At 46.0% G+C, this 16,820-nt stretch overlaps 1 protein-coding gene across 1 annotated transcript in view; it reads right to left on the bottom strand.

Annotated features, from left to right (window-relative positions):
• Window positions 1-16,820, bottom strand: part of MDN1 (midasin AAA ATPase 1) — a 157,075-nt gene that overhangs the window by 30,296 nt on the left and 109,959 nt on the right. The window contains exons 64-79 of the mRNA XM_007466260.1: window positions 14,830-14,991; window positions 14,102-14,375; window positions 13,137-13,372; window positions 12,451-12,546; window positions 11,723-11,817; window positions 11,341-11,462; window positions 10,592-10,738; window positions 9,632-9,741; window positions 8,913-8,986; window positions 8,228-8,426; window positions 6,198-6,357; window positions 4,171-4,317; window positions 3,516-3,642; window positions 2,218-2,323; window positions 1,570-1,685; window positions 216-701 (exon numbers count right to left, since the gene is read on the bottom strand). Of these exons, the coding sequence (XP_007466322.1) occupies window positions 216-701; window positions 1,570-1,685; window positions 2,218-2,323; window positions 3,516-3,642; window positions 4,171-4,317; window positions 6,198-6,357; window positions 8,228-8,426; window positions 8,913-8,986; window positions 9,632-9,741; window positions 10,592-10,738; window positions 11,341-11,462; window positions 11,723-11,817; window positions 12,451-12,546; window positions 13,137-13,372; window positions 14,102-14,375; window positions 14,830-14,991 (2,657 nt within the window). The remainder of the gene's footprint in view (window positions 1-215; window positions 702-1,569; window positions 1,686-2,217; window positions 2,324-3,515; window positions 3,643-4,170; window positions 4,318-6,197; window positions 6,358-8,227; window positions 8,427-8,912; window positions 8,987-9,631; window positions 9,742-10,591; window positions 10,739-11,340; window positions 11,463-11,722; window positions 11,818-12,450; window positions 12,547-13,136; window positions 13,373-14,101; window positions 14,376-14,829; window positions 14,992-16,820) is intronic.

The raw sequence follows: 16,820 nt of genomic DNA on the forward strand, positions 1-16,820 counted from the left end.
ACACACACCCTCTCCCTCCCTCCCTCCCTCCCTCCCACCACTAAAACTCATTGCATCTAAAGATTTACAGCTAGACGTATGCCACAAAGCGCTATGAGGGTCCACTGGAAAAACCAAGGACTGAAGCATGACCCCTTCCGTCATTTCATCCCATTACTAAACCCTGACCAAGCACTGCACACACAGAGGCAGAGCAAAGATGTAGGCACACTCACCAAGAATGAAAGAGAGTCTCACAAGATTGCTGCCTAACTTTGTCAACATCAGCTTTCACTGTTTTAATGGCTTTCAGCATCTCTGTTAATCTCACAGTTGACTGTTGCCAAAGCTGGTCCTGTTTCCGCATCCGGCAACCAGAGGGCAGCTGCCTTCCAGGAACTGGGGATGGGTAGCTCAGGTCTGACGGGATCAGGTCCAGCACTGCTCCAGAAAGCTGCCCCTTGGTGAGCTCTGGTCCTTCCAGGGAGGGGGCAGAAGGCTGACCCTGTGCCTGGGCATCACCTTGGCTTGCAGCTGGCCCTGCACTGGGGCAGCACTGGAGGAGCCAGGAGAGCTGCTCAAGCAGGATCTGGCTCTGCATGGCCAGATGCTGCAGCCTCTCTGTCCACTGCTGCACCCCGTCCTGAGGGGGGAAGGCCACGGGGTAGACGGGCGGCCCCGTCAGCCTGCTGTCAATCTCCTGCACACAACTGAGGAGGTTCCTGTGCAGAGAAACAAACCCATGGGGATAACACATGGCACCTTAAACTGTGTCACCGCGCTGTTTGTGATGGTAAATTCACTGATTTCTGAACGAAGTTTGGGCTTTTCCACATAATCAAGAAGAGAGGATTCCCCAGATAAGTAAAAAGTCCGTTCAAACGCCTTCCAAAGTACTTAAACACATCCTTCAGTGTAGCAGAAGCATTGGTGCTCACTGCTTATCACCTGCCCCTTACAGGCCTCTCACATCCAACACAGTCACAGCACCACAGTGATTTCAACCACTATTTTCTAAAAAAAACATCTAGTAAATGTAGTAGACTTTGCTAGATAAAACTCTTATGAGTGGAGAAGAAAATAGCTGAAGTAATTACAGTCTAGAAATACTACCTGTCAGCCAAGGATCCACTTAGCAGATGATGACAGGCTTCCTATCCTCATCTTTTAAGTATCCATTTCTATCGAGGAGCACCAGTGTATGGTTCAGCAAATTGCAACTCTGTGATCCAAAAAGCCGACTAACATCTGATCTGTGCCCAGAGTCTGAGACATCCGATGCCATGAAAGCAACCCTGCCCTCGACCCACACGGACTGCCAATCACAGACGCCCTCATTCCAGACCCAGGTGTGGTTCAGTCGTGAACATTTTTACCATCTGACTCGGCCTCGAACCATCCCCCAGAGGTGCTGCCAAAACCAGGGGGCAGAGGCATTACCACCAAAAGCAAGGGGCCAAGGCAAGGCAAACCCCACCTGCCCCTTCGGACCTCAGACTTCACTGCACAGTTGGGAGCAGCGTGTGCAGCAACACTGAGCTGCGCATAATACTCTCGATTCGTGCTGCAAACGCAGCCAGTCAGCGATACCTGAGGAGGATCCATTGCTCGGTCAGCGCGGTCAGGGAGCGCCGCTGTCGGATGAGCACCTTCATCAAATGCGCCGAGAACCCTTTACACCGCTCCACGTGGCCCACACCCATCTCCTGGCAGGGGGAGAAGAGAGCATGCTGAGGGGCCGCTGGGAAGTCCTGGGTCCCATGCTCCTGGAGGGGAGCCCCTGCTGGGGTGGGGGTGGGGTGGGGTGCGGAGCCTGGGTGTGCTGCCCTCTAGAGGCGACACGTCCACCTCTGGGAGCACTGCATCTCAAATTATGCTTTCACTGAAGTTCCATGAACAGGAACTAGTTTAACATCAAAATTGGGTATCAGTGATCTTCTCTCAATTCACAGGGGGAAAAGATCGGAGGGTGGCATTCTCCATTTGAAGTTTTTCTTCCGTAATTTTTCTTAAGGATTTGGTCCTGTTAGCCAATGTTGAATAACAGAACTTATTATAAAATGCTCTCTGATTAAGCACAAAATTACATTGATTTATATTGTCACTTTAATGACTGCAAAGAGTTCAGTCACTTCCAGTAATGGGCTGTGATCACTGGACCAGGTCTGAGGACGCTGCCCTGGATGAACAGAACTGGAGTCCCTGAGCCCCTGCAATCCCAAGGCTCTATCATCCTACCTTGGCGGGAGCTGCCAGGACTGCACTAAGCCTGGCATGCCGTGCAAGAGAGCGATAAAAATACTTCTGGCACCCCTCCCATGAAGACGAGATTTCTGTAAGCAGCCTGGGAAAGAAACCAACATGATTTACTTAATTAAAACCACTATCTCCACCCTAGATCCTGAGGAGTCAGAGACTGGTCCATTTAGCCACAACCAGAAGCCAAGAGTCTGAACAGATTTATTTCTGTGAGGACCCATTCAGTCAGCCACTCATCAGTCCTTTATACAAAGGATGTGTTACATACTTAGCACTGAAAGTAGAGTGGGAAAATACACTATGACAATATGTCTTCCTTAATAAAAATGTTATGACTATCTTGGCAGTAGAGTCTAGGGATCATAAATTCTGATGCCTACAGGGGCCATGCAAATAACACACATGGTTAAGGACAGCCAAAATGATCACAAAATGATCCCTGGTGATGACAGCTGAGAAGCAAGAGGGACCGTTACTGACCACAGTGAACCTGAGAGCATGTGTCCTATCAAAAGGAGGGCACTCTAGTCAACTTTCGACCACGTGGGAAGGCAAGCACACTTGGCCAAATTTTCCCGAAAAACTGAAAATCCAGAATGTTTACGTAAAATTTCTACTTTTTACAGTGTTGTGTTGAACTCAAATTTAAAGCACTTGAGAGGGCCACTGAGCAAAGAAAACACACATGTATGCTGTACTCAGCTCATTTCCAACCAGTTACTAACACAGAGGGAGCTCCATCTGTCTCCAAAGTCTACAGGCTCTCAAATTCAAGAACATATGGGAACTTAGGTTTATGTATATGGAATAGCTAAAAGTGTGGCCATTCTCTCACAGATTTTCACCTGTACATTCAAATCAACTGAGTAGACCTCAGGAAAAATCAAAGGACCAAAAAAAATAATGGGAGACATGAATACAAGGAGGAAAGAGGAATGGAAAGAAGAAAATCAACAATTACTAACTACTGACACTTGCTTTAAATACTCAAAGTGGCCCCTTGTCTTCCTTACCCCACCAGATCCCCAACAGAGCCCAAACCACCCAATATTTCGAATTTGTCCCTTACCTTTTCCTAATGAAAGAAAAGAAGGTTAAAAAAAAAAAGAAAAGATAATTAACACTGGGTGCTCGCCACCTGCCAGTCCTGAGCCAGGCACTTTTCTAAATACGAATTTTATGGCAACACTAGGACAGAAGTACTCCTCTCCCCACTTTGGCAAATGAGGCCATGGAGGCTTAGCTGACTTGCTCCACTTATAATTAAAAATACAAACCTAGAATCAGCCGCCTGAGTGCTGCTGACTATGGACAATGCGCTCTGGAGATCCAACGGGTGAAGATGAAGCATCTCTTGAAGGTTTTTTGAACGGGCCCAGGAAAGACCTTTGCGATATGACAAACCTAGGAAATAAACAGCAGGTGGTTAAATAAAGAAACTCTGGAGAGAATAGATGTGCCAGGAAGTCCCCAATGCCATTGCTACTCAAAGTCAAGTCCTAGGAAAAGCATCGCCCAGGAGCTTGTTAGAAAGCTTACTCTCAGGCCCTGCCCCACACCTACTGAAACAGAATCCGCTTCTGCCCTTTAGCAAGATTCCCCAGGTGATTCACAGATAAGTTAGTCTGAAAAGTGTTGCTCCCTACGCACGATGGAAGGCCGGGTGCTATACAACATATGGTGATGAAAATAAAAAACATGGTTTCTGAGAAACCTCATTACAAAACTGTGAAACTACTTGGGAGTCACAAATGGTTCATCATAGGATTTTCGTGTGCGTTGACTGGGACTCACACATTTCAAACCTTGCCTTCCACCTTATGTTTCCCGCCATCTCAACTGTCCCTACAAACTTCCCCCAAATCACCCATGTTATTTGTCTTCCTCAAATCAGGTGAGCACACTTCACTGGGTCTCCACCGAGGACCTTACCGGTTTTTGCAAGGTGTTTAAAGAGGTCTGCTAAAGCTCGCTGCTTCTGCATGAGGATGTGCTTGGCTTCTGAGCGCTGCTTCTCCTTCTCTGCGGAGGGCTCCACCTTTAACCTCTGCAGCTCACTCACAGAGGAAATGACTTCACCTGCAGGGAAGACAAGGGGGAAACATGGAAATCCCCAGGAATTCTTAATGTGCCCAAATTACCCAAGACCAAGGACCTGACAAAACGAAGACCAGGTGTCATTCATCTTTATAGCTAACACAGTCCCTAGCATTTGGTAAATTCTCAATGATTAAACTCATCAAGATGCATGATAACGGAAAAATCAGAACACATGGCACTTCATATCTCTTAACAACAAACAACCCAAATAAAGTAGGTATTGTTGTTTTTTTTCTATTTTATTCAGGTGTTTCATAACCAATCAAGCAAAAATCACTTATTGAACATGGATTATATGCAGTGATTTACACTAAGAATTTTTAAAACTTGAGGTAAATTTCTAATACATACAACATGTATCGAGCTCCTACGCTGTACCTGGTACTTGGTAAATGTTCTTTTAATCTGCACAGCTCCAGAAGAACTTATTTGTAGCCACTCAAAGAGGCTCAGAGAAGTCTAGTCATCTTCTAAAGGCCATTCAGGTAAAGAGCAGACTTGAAGCCAGGATTTGAACCCTGGCTGAACCGACTCCAAAGCCCAAATTCGTTCTCCACCATTGCACTGCCTTCCTGAGCACCCAACGGCACCTAGAACACCAGGGTGCTGCCAGCCTGCCACAGGCAGTGTTATAAGCTGACTGCGTGGCCTCCCAAGCTCATGTTGAGGTCCTAACCCCCAAAACCTTAGAATGTGACTGTATTTAGAAGTGGGGCCTTTAAAGAGCCAATTAAGATAAAAATGAGGCCAGGACTTCCCTGGCGGTCCAGTGGCTAAGACTCCACGCTCCCAATGCAGGGGGCACGGGTTCGATCCCTGGTCGGGGAACTAGATCCCACATGCATGCCACAACTAAGAAGTCCGCATGCTGCAACTAAGGAGCTGGTGAGCCTCAACTAAGACGTGGTGCAACCAAATAAAGATAAATAAATATATGTTTTTGAAAAGTTAAAAAAAATAAAAGATAAAATGAGGCTTTATGGGTGAGTCCTAATCCAATCTGACTGGCATCCCTAACAGAAGAGGAGATGAGGACACAGAAAAGGCATCTACAAGCCAAGGAGAGAGCCTCAGAAAAAACCAACCCTGCTGACACTTTAATCTCGGACATTTAGCCCCAGAATTGTGAGAAAATAAATTTCTATTGTTTAAGCCACCAAAGATGCGGTACAGCTGACCCCTGAATAATGCAGGCAGGGCATCCTGAGCAATGGATGATAGGCTATTATTCTAACAAGTTTTTTTTTTTTTTAAAGATCTCCCTGAGATCAGACTGCAGCCTCACTGCAGAAGGACCAGCTTCACCCTGACCGCACATTCACTGCAGCTGTGGGGTGGGTTGAGGTGGGGGAAGTGCTGAAAGGCTGCCAAGGGCCCAAATGATCTTTTAAGGTCGGGATTCCCTTTCCCAGCCACTGCTGATATGCTGTACAGCACGAACAGGGAAACGAGACTGCTACACCTCTCTGAAGTGAAGGAAAAAAGAAGTGGACTGTGGACAAACCTCCCTCTTCCTTTAACCCAAGAGAGACAACATTTTGAGAGGTGGGGACAGCCTCAAGACTCTAGGAAACCCTTTACTCATGTCCCCAACCAGCAAGAGCTGACATGGACAGGGCTGCTGTAGAAAACGGCCTAACACTGCACCGGTGTGCACGGGAGGAGGACAAGGTGACCACCTGTGGGGTCTCAGCTGGCTCCTGTGTCTGGGCTCGGATGGGTTTTAACCCACTTGCTTAATTACCTGCTCAACGCTATTTAAGATGTCACAGAAGGACACAGGTATCTCATTCCAACCCTCCCAGGCCACTGAGGATACCGGAGAGAGCAAAGCCCCCTCGTCCTGGGTGTGCACCCACCGGTGAACTGGTCGAGGCCCTCCACGAGGCAGGGTAGGGGGCTTCCCTTCATGAGCACCAGGCACATCTTCCTCATGCGTTTCACAAGCTTCGGCAAGCGACGCAGAAGTGCCCCCTCCGAGGCGGGGGGGGCACCCTGACACTGTTCTGGAACCACGGCCTGTGAGACAGAGCACAGGTTATTCTCACTGCCAAGAACAACAGTCTTAGCACGAACCTGCACCGGTGCTAGGTTTAAATGCTGTGCTGCTCCACACACACCTGGCTCAGCAACAGGAAACTCTCCTCTCCACGTCTCTGAAGTCTCACGAGAACAAAGGCATCATCGCCAAAATTAAAACAGGCACGCGTCGCGGGTATTCAGCATTGTGTGCTGCTGCTGTGGGAGGTCCCCGTAGCAGAAGCCCTGCTCCCCACCCCCTGCAGCACCTTCTGTGCTCGTCACCAGGGGCCTGCGCTTCTGCTCCATGAAGGTGGAGATCCGACAGCATAACTGCTGCCTTTAAGGTGCTGCACTGCACTGTGCTTCTCAGACACACAGGCAAAGCTAACCTGATCCGCCAAAGTTAACTTCTACCACCATCTCTCCCCTGCCTCCAATTCCTGACTAACAGTTCAAATACCAGGATCCAGATACTAGGCAACCATCGGAGGCCTATTTTCACTAGTTTTTTCCCCTTGAGAATCCCTGAAATTCTGGGACTTCCTTGGCAGTCCAGTGGTTAAGACTCCACACTTCCACTGCAGCGGGTATGGGCTCCATCCCTGGTAGGGGAGCTGAGATCCCACATGCCACACAGCGCGGCCCCAGAAAAAAAAAGAGACCTGAAATTCCTGTGTTGTCATCAATAGTAAGTCTAAAAATTTGATCAGCATGACAAGTGGTGAACTGATGAATACAATCAAAAGAAAACTTGGCAGCCATATCACGTGTGCGGCCATATCATGGCTATATACTCAATTTCCATTATGCTTTCTGAACTATTAAAATATTAAAAACCGCTTGAGGAACCCCATTGCTAACTCTATAGACCCAGGGTGGAAAGCACAGTAGGAATACAAAAGTCATTACTCCCTTAAGAGTGCTCCCGGACTTCCCTGGTGGCGCAGTGGTTAAGAATCCGCCTGCCAATGCAGGGGACACGGGTTCAAGCCCTGGTCCGGGAAGATCCCACATACCGTGGAGCAACTAAGCCCGTGTGCCACAACTACTGAGCCTGTGCTCTAGAGCCTGAGAGCCACAACTACTGAGCTCATGTGCCATAACTACTGAGCCTAGGCTCTAGAGCCCGTGAGCCACAACAAGAGAAGCTACCATAATGAGAAGCCCGTGCACTGCAACAAAGAGTAGCCCCCGCTCACCGCAACTAGAGAAAGCCCGCGCACAGCAACAAAGACCTAACGCAGCCATAAATAAGTAAGTAAGGAAGGAAGGAAGGAAGTAAATAAATAAATAAATAAAGTTACTGGTTGGGGGCGGGGGGGAAGAGTGCTCCCTACACCCAGTGATTATGAAGCAGGGACATCCTCCTGTAACAGGCCTACTCACCCAAGGTCTCGATAACTGTTTAAATTTTCAGGAATTTTGCAAGCCAGCTCTTAACTCTTGGCGCTTGAAACTGGCCATAATGGGAATACATATGTTTCTACACCATGGTCACCAGCAACCACTTCAAACCAGCAGATCACTGCACACAGTCACTCCCTGTGCAGCAGCTTCATCACGCGGGAGCCCAAAGACAGCTTCAATATCCTATTCCTAAACTGATGCTTTAAATCTTCCCTCACAGGTAGATGAACTGTTCGCAGGTAAGCACAACAGTCGTTTCCACAGGCTAACATGAAACTTCCAGCACCAGGATTAATGCTTTCTGGCAGCAGGTCATGCAAACAAATGCTATGCCACTCGTCCAAAGAGAAGATTTCAAAGGTATTCCCTCACCTAGTGCTAAGGACACTCCTCCCACAGAAAGCAAAGACCCCACGCAACTAGCTCAGGAATAAGCAAACACTATCCCACGAGCTAATACCTGCGCAGCTGCTGGCCAGGCTAACAGGGTCTCTCTCAGTGCCCGATTCAGACTCTGAATGGGTGACTCCTCACTTGTGGCTGCATCTGTTGGCCTTGGCAAAAAGTCCGGCTGTTCCTCCTTGTCACTCTCCACCAGGGATGACCGGCAGGGTTCACTCAGGACAGCTTCAAATTTCTTCATGAATTTAAAGAGGGTTCTGGCCCCAGGTAATGACAGAGATGGGCAGAAAAAAATAGGATGGGAAGTGAGGAAATATGTAAATGACGTATAACACATACATAGATAACTTAATAACTTGTACTTCTGGTACGTAATGAGCTCCTTAGAAACTCATAATCTTTTTTTAAAGGAAAAAGTATGGCAGGTATTCTCGTCTCTCTTTTCTAGCAGGAAAAAAAAGCCAGGAACGGTGGGATCACTTTGCTCAAGGTGAGCAGGTGGCAGAGGACTCGACCTTCCACGGCACACAGCCTGCTCTGCCTCCAGACACACCCGTTCCTCCTGCAGGGAGACTCTGCTTTGGGTGGAAGGGCCTGGTGTTGGGAAGCCAGCAAAACAGTCTAGTGTTTTTAAGTTAAGTTCAAGGCAGCACAAGTCAGACCTCTGTAAAAATGCAGTCATGCTGTCTACCATTCAAAAATTCTGAGTTTTGGTCACCCCCAGCTTTAAAAGATCAATTTACCTGTGTGTCTTTTCCACAGACTGTTTAATAGACCAGAAGCTGACATCATTCCACTTGGATATCTTAACAAATTCCTGTAAGATAAATGAAGCTCAAGGAATGGCTTTATAAAGCTGGTGTCATTCTGTTCTTTCTAGATCATCTGCTTGCCGGAGACCAGAGCCCATTCCATCTCAAACACAAGCCCATTCCATCTCAAACACAAGACTGTGTGTCAGTGAACAAGTAAAAGAAGTCTAATAAAGGAACCAAAACCATTGTCTGTCTCAAAGCAATGGAAAAAAAAAGTGCTGCTACAATCAGCAGGTCACTATGTACTTTAGCTTAAACCAGGGTTGGTTCCATGACCACTGAAAGTGTCAAAAAGAGAGGATCCTCCTTACACCACCAGCACCTCAACAGCCCATAGCCCAACACCAGATGGTGCGCGTCTGAGGTGGAAGATCAGCCTGGGCAAGACCAGGGGAGCGGGCACTAACATCCCTCTTAGGAGCCTCTGAAAAGGGGCCACGCCCCGGAACCCTCACACACGCGGCCAGGTCAGCAATGGAGCCAATGCCACAAAATGAAAAACCCACCATCCTAGTTGGCAGTTGCAGTGCTCTTCTCCATTCCCCAGATCCCCCTGCCTCACAGTCAAATGGATTAAAGAGCAGAACTGAGGGAGAATTTGCTGATTTTGTCCTCCTAAGAGTGATTATGACAGCCGTTCATCTTACTTTAAGCTCTTTTTCTAGGGGGGAACGAAGTTCCACAATCTTGGCCTGGACGCGGTCAAAGAACTGCTTGTAATAATGGTACAAATTCCATAGAACACTGCAAAGTGAATCTGGAAGAAATAAAAAGGAAACAAAAACACCACACTTGCTGCATGTGCTGCTGGCTCCCCCTCTGAGGTTCACATTTCAGTGATGATCCTTCCTCCTTACTCTTTAGGCCATGAGATTACAGTGCAATGTAGCACATGCAGACTATATAACAGCTCATTAGGAAGCCGGGGTTACCAGTTCCCAGAGATGCAGGCTCTAAATCCTACCCTATATTTTCATTTCAGTTTGTACTGGATTTTTTTGGTTGCACTTTTGTTCTTAAAGATGGTGTACTCAGACATTCTGCCAAACTCACAATTTCCAACCCTTTCTCGGAATCTTACTGTAAAGTCAGCAGAAACTAAGCCTGTTTTAAAAGATGGCATATTAAGAGGCTCACCTTGACGGCTCATTCACGTAAATCTATATTCATTTCACAGTGACACTTTTGTCTAAACTGCTGTGGTCAGCGATAGGAATTGACAGAAGTTTTATGTGCAGTTACTTGACACGTGGCAGCGCTCTCCTGAGATCAAAGAACCTAATAATATGGCCTGGATCAAGCAGAAGCTTAGCAGGACATATGCACTGTCTAGACAGAAAGATGTGCTGCCTTAACATGCCAGCTCCCGAGCTCTGCATCTGGTGATTTACCTCTGCCATGGTTCGCTACCCAGGGCTTCATTTATAACCAGTCTGTACTCAACTTTAATGTTTTTCTCTATATCTAACCTGAATCACATTATAGGAAAAGACAACTGAAACTGCCTCGTTTAAAACCTGGTATGCCACAAGACACCTGTCTCATGTGGAGAATTCAAAGGGTAAAATTAAAGAAAAAATATTATACATACATATGTATAGCCTTACCTTTTCCTTCAACTTGTGGCATCAGCAAGACATGACAATGGAAAACCAGTAACATCTGAAGTCGTACGTGGAACTCTCCCAGTGAAGATCCTTCAATAAATGCTTGTAACGTGCTGACCAGCAGCATCAGGGTCATCTGTCTGTCATCTTTATAGATTCAAAGAAGAAAACATATACGTGCCTGCAACCATCACTTGCTGTCACAAAGCGCACACAGTCTACTATGGGATTCCCGAGGGAGGGCCGTCAAGTAGAGACACCAGTTAAGGTGAAGCTCTGAAGCAAGGACCACAGCTAAATTCCAAGCTGATTTAAAAACTACAGCCCCACTCAGGGTATGTGTGAAGTGCACTCACAGCAAATTAGGAAACTGAATTATGAGGCACTTGTTCTAAGTATGAGATAAAACCCTTTTAACTCAAGCATTTTAACTACTACCTACCAAGACAGAAACTTTCTCTTTGACTTGTCTCATGGATATAGAGAAGGAAACTTTAACTTATGACTAGCTCTCTAGACTCTGGACAAGTCACTTAAACCTCTCCGACTTCCATTATTATTCTTAGTAAGAATAAAACTACACAGCTTTCTTGGCTGACCTCTCAGGAATACCTCGCAGTCAAATGATACATCCTATGTGAAAGTAGTGGGGCGAGGACACATGGGAGCAGGTAAATCCCACACTCTGCAGCACTTTAAGCTTAGCTTGGACCCTCTAAATAAGCAGGGAATTTACAGACAGGTGTTACCTTCTTGCTCTTCTGTTTGTTCTTGCATGTGCTTCTCCAGCATCTGATAGATGGAGAACCAATGCTTGGTGGATTTCTCAGTATGGCGTTTCATGGTATTATCCAAACTCATGGACCAGCAGCTGAAACATTGAAGTAGAGGCCAAGGAGGCATTTAAGGAAACCTATTCAAACATCTGAAAGCACAGAAGCAGAAGCTAAATATTCACTATTCTCTCCTCCCAAATGGAGATGGAGAAGCTCCCAGTCTGCTGCCTCCCAACGCACGCTATTGTCTGGTCTCTAGCTGACATACTACATAAACTCTGAGGAAACAAACTATCCAAAGACTATATCCCTACAACCTAAGTTCAGGAGGGGAAGTGACAAATGTATCACTTACTTCAGTTCCAGTTTACGCCAGCGGATGACCACCTGAGTGACCACATCAAGATGTTTCCGCAGAGACAGGGCCCGACTTGCATTCTCCTCCCAATCCTGAAGAAACACAGAGAAAATTTACTATGGCCATTATTCAGTTCCCTGACCACCTCCTCACTCAGTAACACCCTGGACTTTTCTTGAGCAAAGACCCCTGGGACCTTCAACAACTTTTATACTGATTTACCAGTAACTAACCAGAATGAGTTTACATCCAGCTTATCCAGCTTAGAGTTCTTTCTGGTCACTTGACAGACCTCCAGCAGAGCAAATAACACAGGGTTTGGAGACCTGAGTCTGAATCCCTGTTGTTAGTCACGTGACCCCTCCAAAGTCCAGAGCCCTAATCTGAAAATCAGAGGAGCACCAGCCACTTCAGAGGCTGTGAGAAGACTGAGGGGCTGAAGAGTGGAGGCACCCTGCCGGTCTGAAGGCCAACCCAGAAGTCCTGGCAGACTGAGCCCTTAGGACTGGTGGACGCTGCATCCCACCCTTGAGAGCAGGTGAGGCAGGTCCCCTATGTTTCCCATGGAGGCAGTGGCTTCACCTGCAATAATGTGACCTTATGTCAGAAAAACCAAGGAGGTTCATCCTTTCCCAACCCAAACTATCACATCCTGTCCCTCTAATAATAAGAGAATCTCTTCAGTTGACTATAACTAAAATGAGGACTGGAGAGAATCCTCTTACCTGTGCCTTTGCCAGAAGGATCTCTAAGCCATTCAGGAACTTCGAGATGGGGCTGGAAAGTGGGAAACTACGAATCCTGTCCATTACAACCAGCAGCTGTGGGGTGGGGGTGGGGGGTGGAGGGAAGAAGATTTGGGCATCCTTGTGGGACAGTCAATCACCCAAAGTCACAGGGTACTGAAGAGGGGCCTGACTGGAAGTTTCATGCAAAGGCCCTGCTTCTTGAGCACTTAGGAGAGCTGTGGGTGAAACTTCCAGGGCTGCAGATCCTGCCCAAGATAAACACTTTATCTGCTGCATTACTCTGGAAGTAAGATTGAGTTTGATAAAGTAATTACTCTTATTACTCTCTGTTATAAGTTATTACAGAATTAGCTGAATGATCACAGAGCAAGGTCTGAGTTAAATCTTGAAAAAGCCAGGCCCTTGTTAGTATAAGGATGTGTCTGAACAAAGAGAGCAACATAGCAGCCCTTCAATATATGGATGGCAAACCCTGAGCAGCAGATAAAGTAAGTGGAATCTCAAACACCATTTACACAACAGGCATTACAACCTGGTATATTCATCCTCCAGGGAATAGCACCGCACTGAACTGCAGTTCTGTAAACCTCTGTTTGCGTATCCAGTGTGCAAGTCACTGCCCCCAGGACAGTTGAGAGGCCGCCTCCCCACCGCTGCCCTACCTGCTCAAGCGCCGGATGTTCCGGCCAATCCTGCAGCAGCTGGTGGACGGCCTCTGAGAAGCCTTGAAGCACAGGCTGGCAGTGCCGAGCTTCCGGGACGTTGGGGTGATGGTAAAAGTCATAGGGACCGTCAGGCTTCACCATCAGGTCCAAGGTCCCCTCCCCAAAGAGAGTGTTGCAGGACAGGGTGTAGGCCAAAAGTTGGCTGCCCAAGAGCTGGTCATTCAGCTCAACTCCTGTGAAGTTAACAAGATCACTGTAAAGTTCTTATAAAGTTACAATGAGGTCAGCAACATGCTCAGAAATAATGAATGACTGCGACTAAATGAAGTAGATATTGCAATGCCATTCACTCCCAAAGCAGCAAAGGTCTAAAAGACTGTGACCCCAATACTACAGTGGTCACCAAAATGTGCCCCAAGTTTCGGTATATACAGAGGAACTCAGATACTGCCTACATGTAATCAAGAGGGTGCAGAGTTTGGTTTGATGGATTCCAATTCCCAGTTTTTGTAGCTCTTCTTGGTAGGCAGAAATGAAATTTAAAGCCTCCTTCCTACTTGCAAGGAATAACTAATGAGGTCACGTAGGAAACTGCATCAAACCATATCCTGTGAGATTAATTTCTGAGTTGCCAGGTTGCTCCCAGGAATACATGATTTCATTAGAAAAGCACTGAAGCTGTGAAAGGGAAATTGGAAATAATGTGGAAAACAAGACCATTTAAACTAATTCTATATCCTTACTCTTAATCCCTTTACCCCCACGTATTCAAAGGGTGAAAACCCATCTTTATTGCAGAATTTTAAATCAATTTTTTGGAATTAGCTTAAGTCCTTTAAGCTAAGGAAACAATAAGGAATTTAGCAAAAACAGGGACGTAATAGTTTCAATTGTTCCAGAAGTAGCAATCCTATCTATTCGTTTTGATTTCCCAAGAGCTTAACAAAAGTAAACTACCATACCCATCAGGGGGTAGAAGTTTGTCACAAGCGATGCCCCAGTCTGGTAGCAGGACAGAAACAGGCTGAGGTAGTGCTCTGCTACGTGTGGCGGCGGCGTCTGCTGGTACCAGAGGGACCGAGCAAAGCCGAGGCACAGCTGCTGGTGTATCAGCATCACAGCCTGCATTGAGCTCTGTGACAGGAGGGTGGGCTCTGTGGCGGCCTCCTCTTCTTGCCCATCTGAAGGTCCCTTCTTTGCCTCTAGTGTTGGTTCTACCAAAATATCTGCGAAGTCCTGTAAATAATATTAGAGCAATTGAACTTTTAAGTCAAAACCCAGTTCTAATAAGACTAAAAGGAAGTGGGAAGGATGGAGCATGAACGATCAAGAAAATGAAAAAAGGAATTACGTGCATTGAGAAATGTTTTAAAAATTACAAAACCATTCAAAGGGATGTAACAGGAACTAACATAGTGCTTGCTGTAGGTCAGTTATAGAGTAAATCCTAAGAGTTCTCATCACAAGGAAAAAAATGTTTTTCCTTTTATTTTATATCTATATGAGATGATGGATGTTCACTAAACTTATTGTGATAATCATTTCATGATGTATGTTAAGCCACATCACTACGCTGTACACCTTAAACTCATACAGTGCTGTATGTCAATTATATCTCAATAAAATTGGAATGAAAAAAAAAAAAGAATTCAAAGGGCAGGTGTGTGGTACCAAGGGGACTCGTTCCAACCTCTCCATGTGGTGGGAAGTGTGTCCTGAACTCCCACTCTTCCTCCTCCTCCTCGCTCAGGGCTGTCCTAGAGTTCCTGCCCCGGTATCTGTACAGGCTGCTTTCCTGCTCGGCCTTCTCTTGGGCTCTGCGTTCCTGTTCATCCCACTCATTGATGATTTCCTAAAAAAAACACACATTCCGAAGGAAGCTTATTTGCCTTTGCTGAAGCATTTACAATGAACAGAGGCAAGACTTGTTATCTCTTCCTCATGAAAACAAAATACCATGGTTCAAGAACAAATAAATGCCGACATCCAAGACACTAAATTCCATGTAACAGAGAGCAAATGGGATTTGTTTTCAAACTGTGTATCTGCAGCAACCTCAGTTTCCTAAACCGCCCCCTGCTGTATTGTTACAATTTCGCAGGTGTGAAAACTTGCTGTAGTGGCACGACTGGGGACTTCCCGTAAGGCGTGAATGGTGCTCTGCATTAAGGACAGGGTGAGGGTCAGCAACGTGGGTGTGTGATGCAGACTGCACTTGGCCAGCACCTCAGGGAGATATCCTGGGGGTCTAGAAAAGGGAAAATGGGCTGGGGACTGGGTGGTCGAGGGGAACTAATCAGGCAAAACCGGGCTATACGATACCGGACATTTCTTAAATTCCCTACTACCTCTAAAGCCCTACAACTGGCAAAAACTATAAAGAAACCACCCAGTATTGAGAAGAACTGAGGAGATAAGGAACCCCAGGATGACAATTTGTATTGAAAGCCCAAGCAAGCAGTTAACCTTTGTCTCAGCAATTCTCTTTTCTAGGAGTTCTACCCAAGGATCTAGCTTTAAGACTTTTAGGATGGCACTGGTTTGGGGTTTTTTTCCCCCCAAAACAGAAAAAAAAACCTTTACATATAAATGTAAATATTCAGTGACAGGAACTGTTAAATGACTTACCCATATAACAGAAAACCCGGCAGTCACTAAATATGATGCAGGTGGAGAATACCATAATCATGGGAGAAATAAGCACTAAATTTTAGCTGTTAGGTTTTTAAAGGCAAGTTATAAAACAGAATGGACTTTCTTAGTGGTTTGTAGGGCTCAAGCCATTGGAGGACATTATCTCGGGGACCATGGAGGGTATAGCACTGTCCTCAACCAGAGCAGCCCTTTTATGTGTTAAATATTGGATCACTCTGCTAATATTTGTATTTTTTAAAAGGGTCTACTCCCCGCCACCCAAAAAAATTGTAAACCATTGGGAAAAAACAGCTGTAAAAAATTTAGTGTCACATACCCTTACAGATACATGCACAAATGAGCAAGCCTAGAACAGAACACACCAATGTGTTAACAGTTATATAGTTCTGAGTGGCAGAATCTAATAATTTTGCTTATACTTACTCTTTTAATTGTCTACAATGAAAACAAGTTGCTTTTGTTGATAAGGGAAAAAACAGAATTTATTTTATTTATTTTATTTATGTATGTATTTTTATTTATTTATTTGTTTGCTTGTTTGTTTATTTATTTTTGCGGTATGTGGGCCTCTCTCTGTTGTGGCCTTTCCCATTGCAGAGCACAGGCTCCGGACGCGCAGGCTCAGCGGCCATGGCTCATGGGCCCAGCCGCTCTGCGGCATGTGGGATCTTCCTGGACCGGGGCACGAACCCATGTCCCCCACATCGGCAGGCGGACTCTCAACCACTGCGCCACCAGGGAAGCCCCAGAATTTATTTTATTTTCTTGGCTGCGCTGCTTGGCTTGCAGGATCTTAGTTCCCCAACTAGGGATTGGACCTGGGCCCCTATTTTCTTAATATTAATAAAAGTTCGTTCAATTACATGGCAAAACCCACCATAAAGTCAAACAACCAACAAAAAAGGAGAGAATATTTGCAGTGTGTATCAGGCATAAAGGGCTAACAACACTAATATTTTTTTAATCTCTTAAAAATTGACAAAGGCCCCTAAACCTGACAGTTAAACGGGAAAAAGCCAAGTAGCA

The sequence above is a fragment of the Lipotes vexillifer genome, unplaced genomic scaffold, assembly GCF_000442215.2.
Source record: "Lipotes vexillifer unplaced genomic scaffold, Lipotes_vexillifer_v1.1 scaffold1242, whole genome shotgun sequence".
NCBI lineage: Eukaryota > Metazoa > Chordata > Mammalia > Artiodactyla > Lipotidae > Lipotes > Lipotes vexillifer.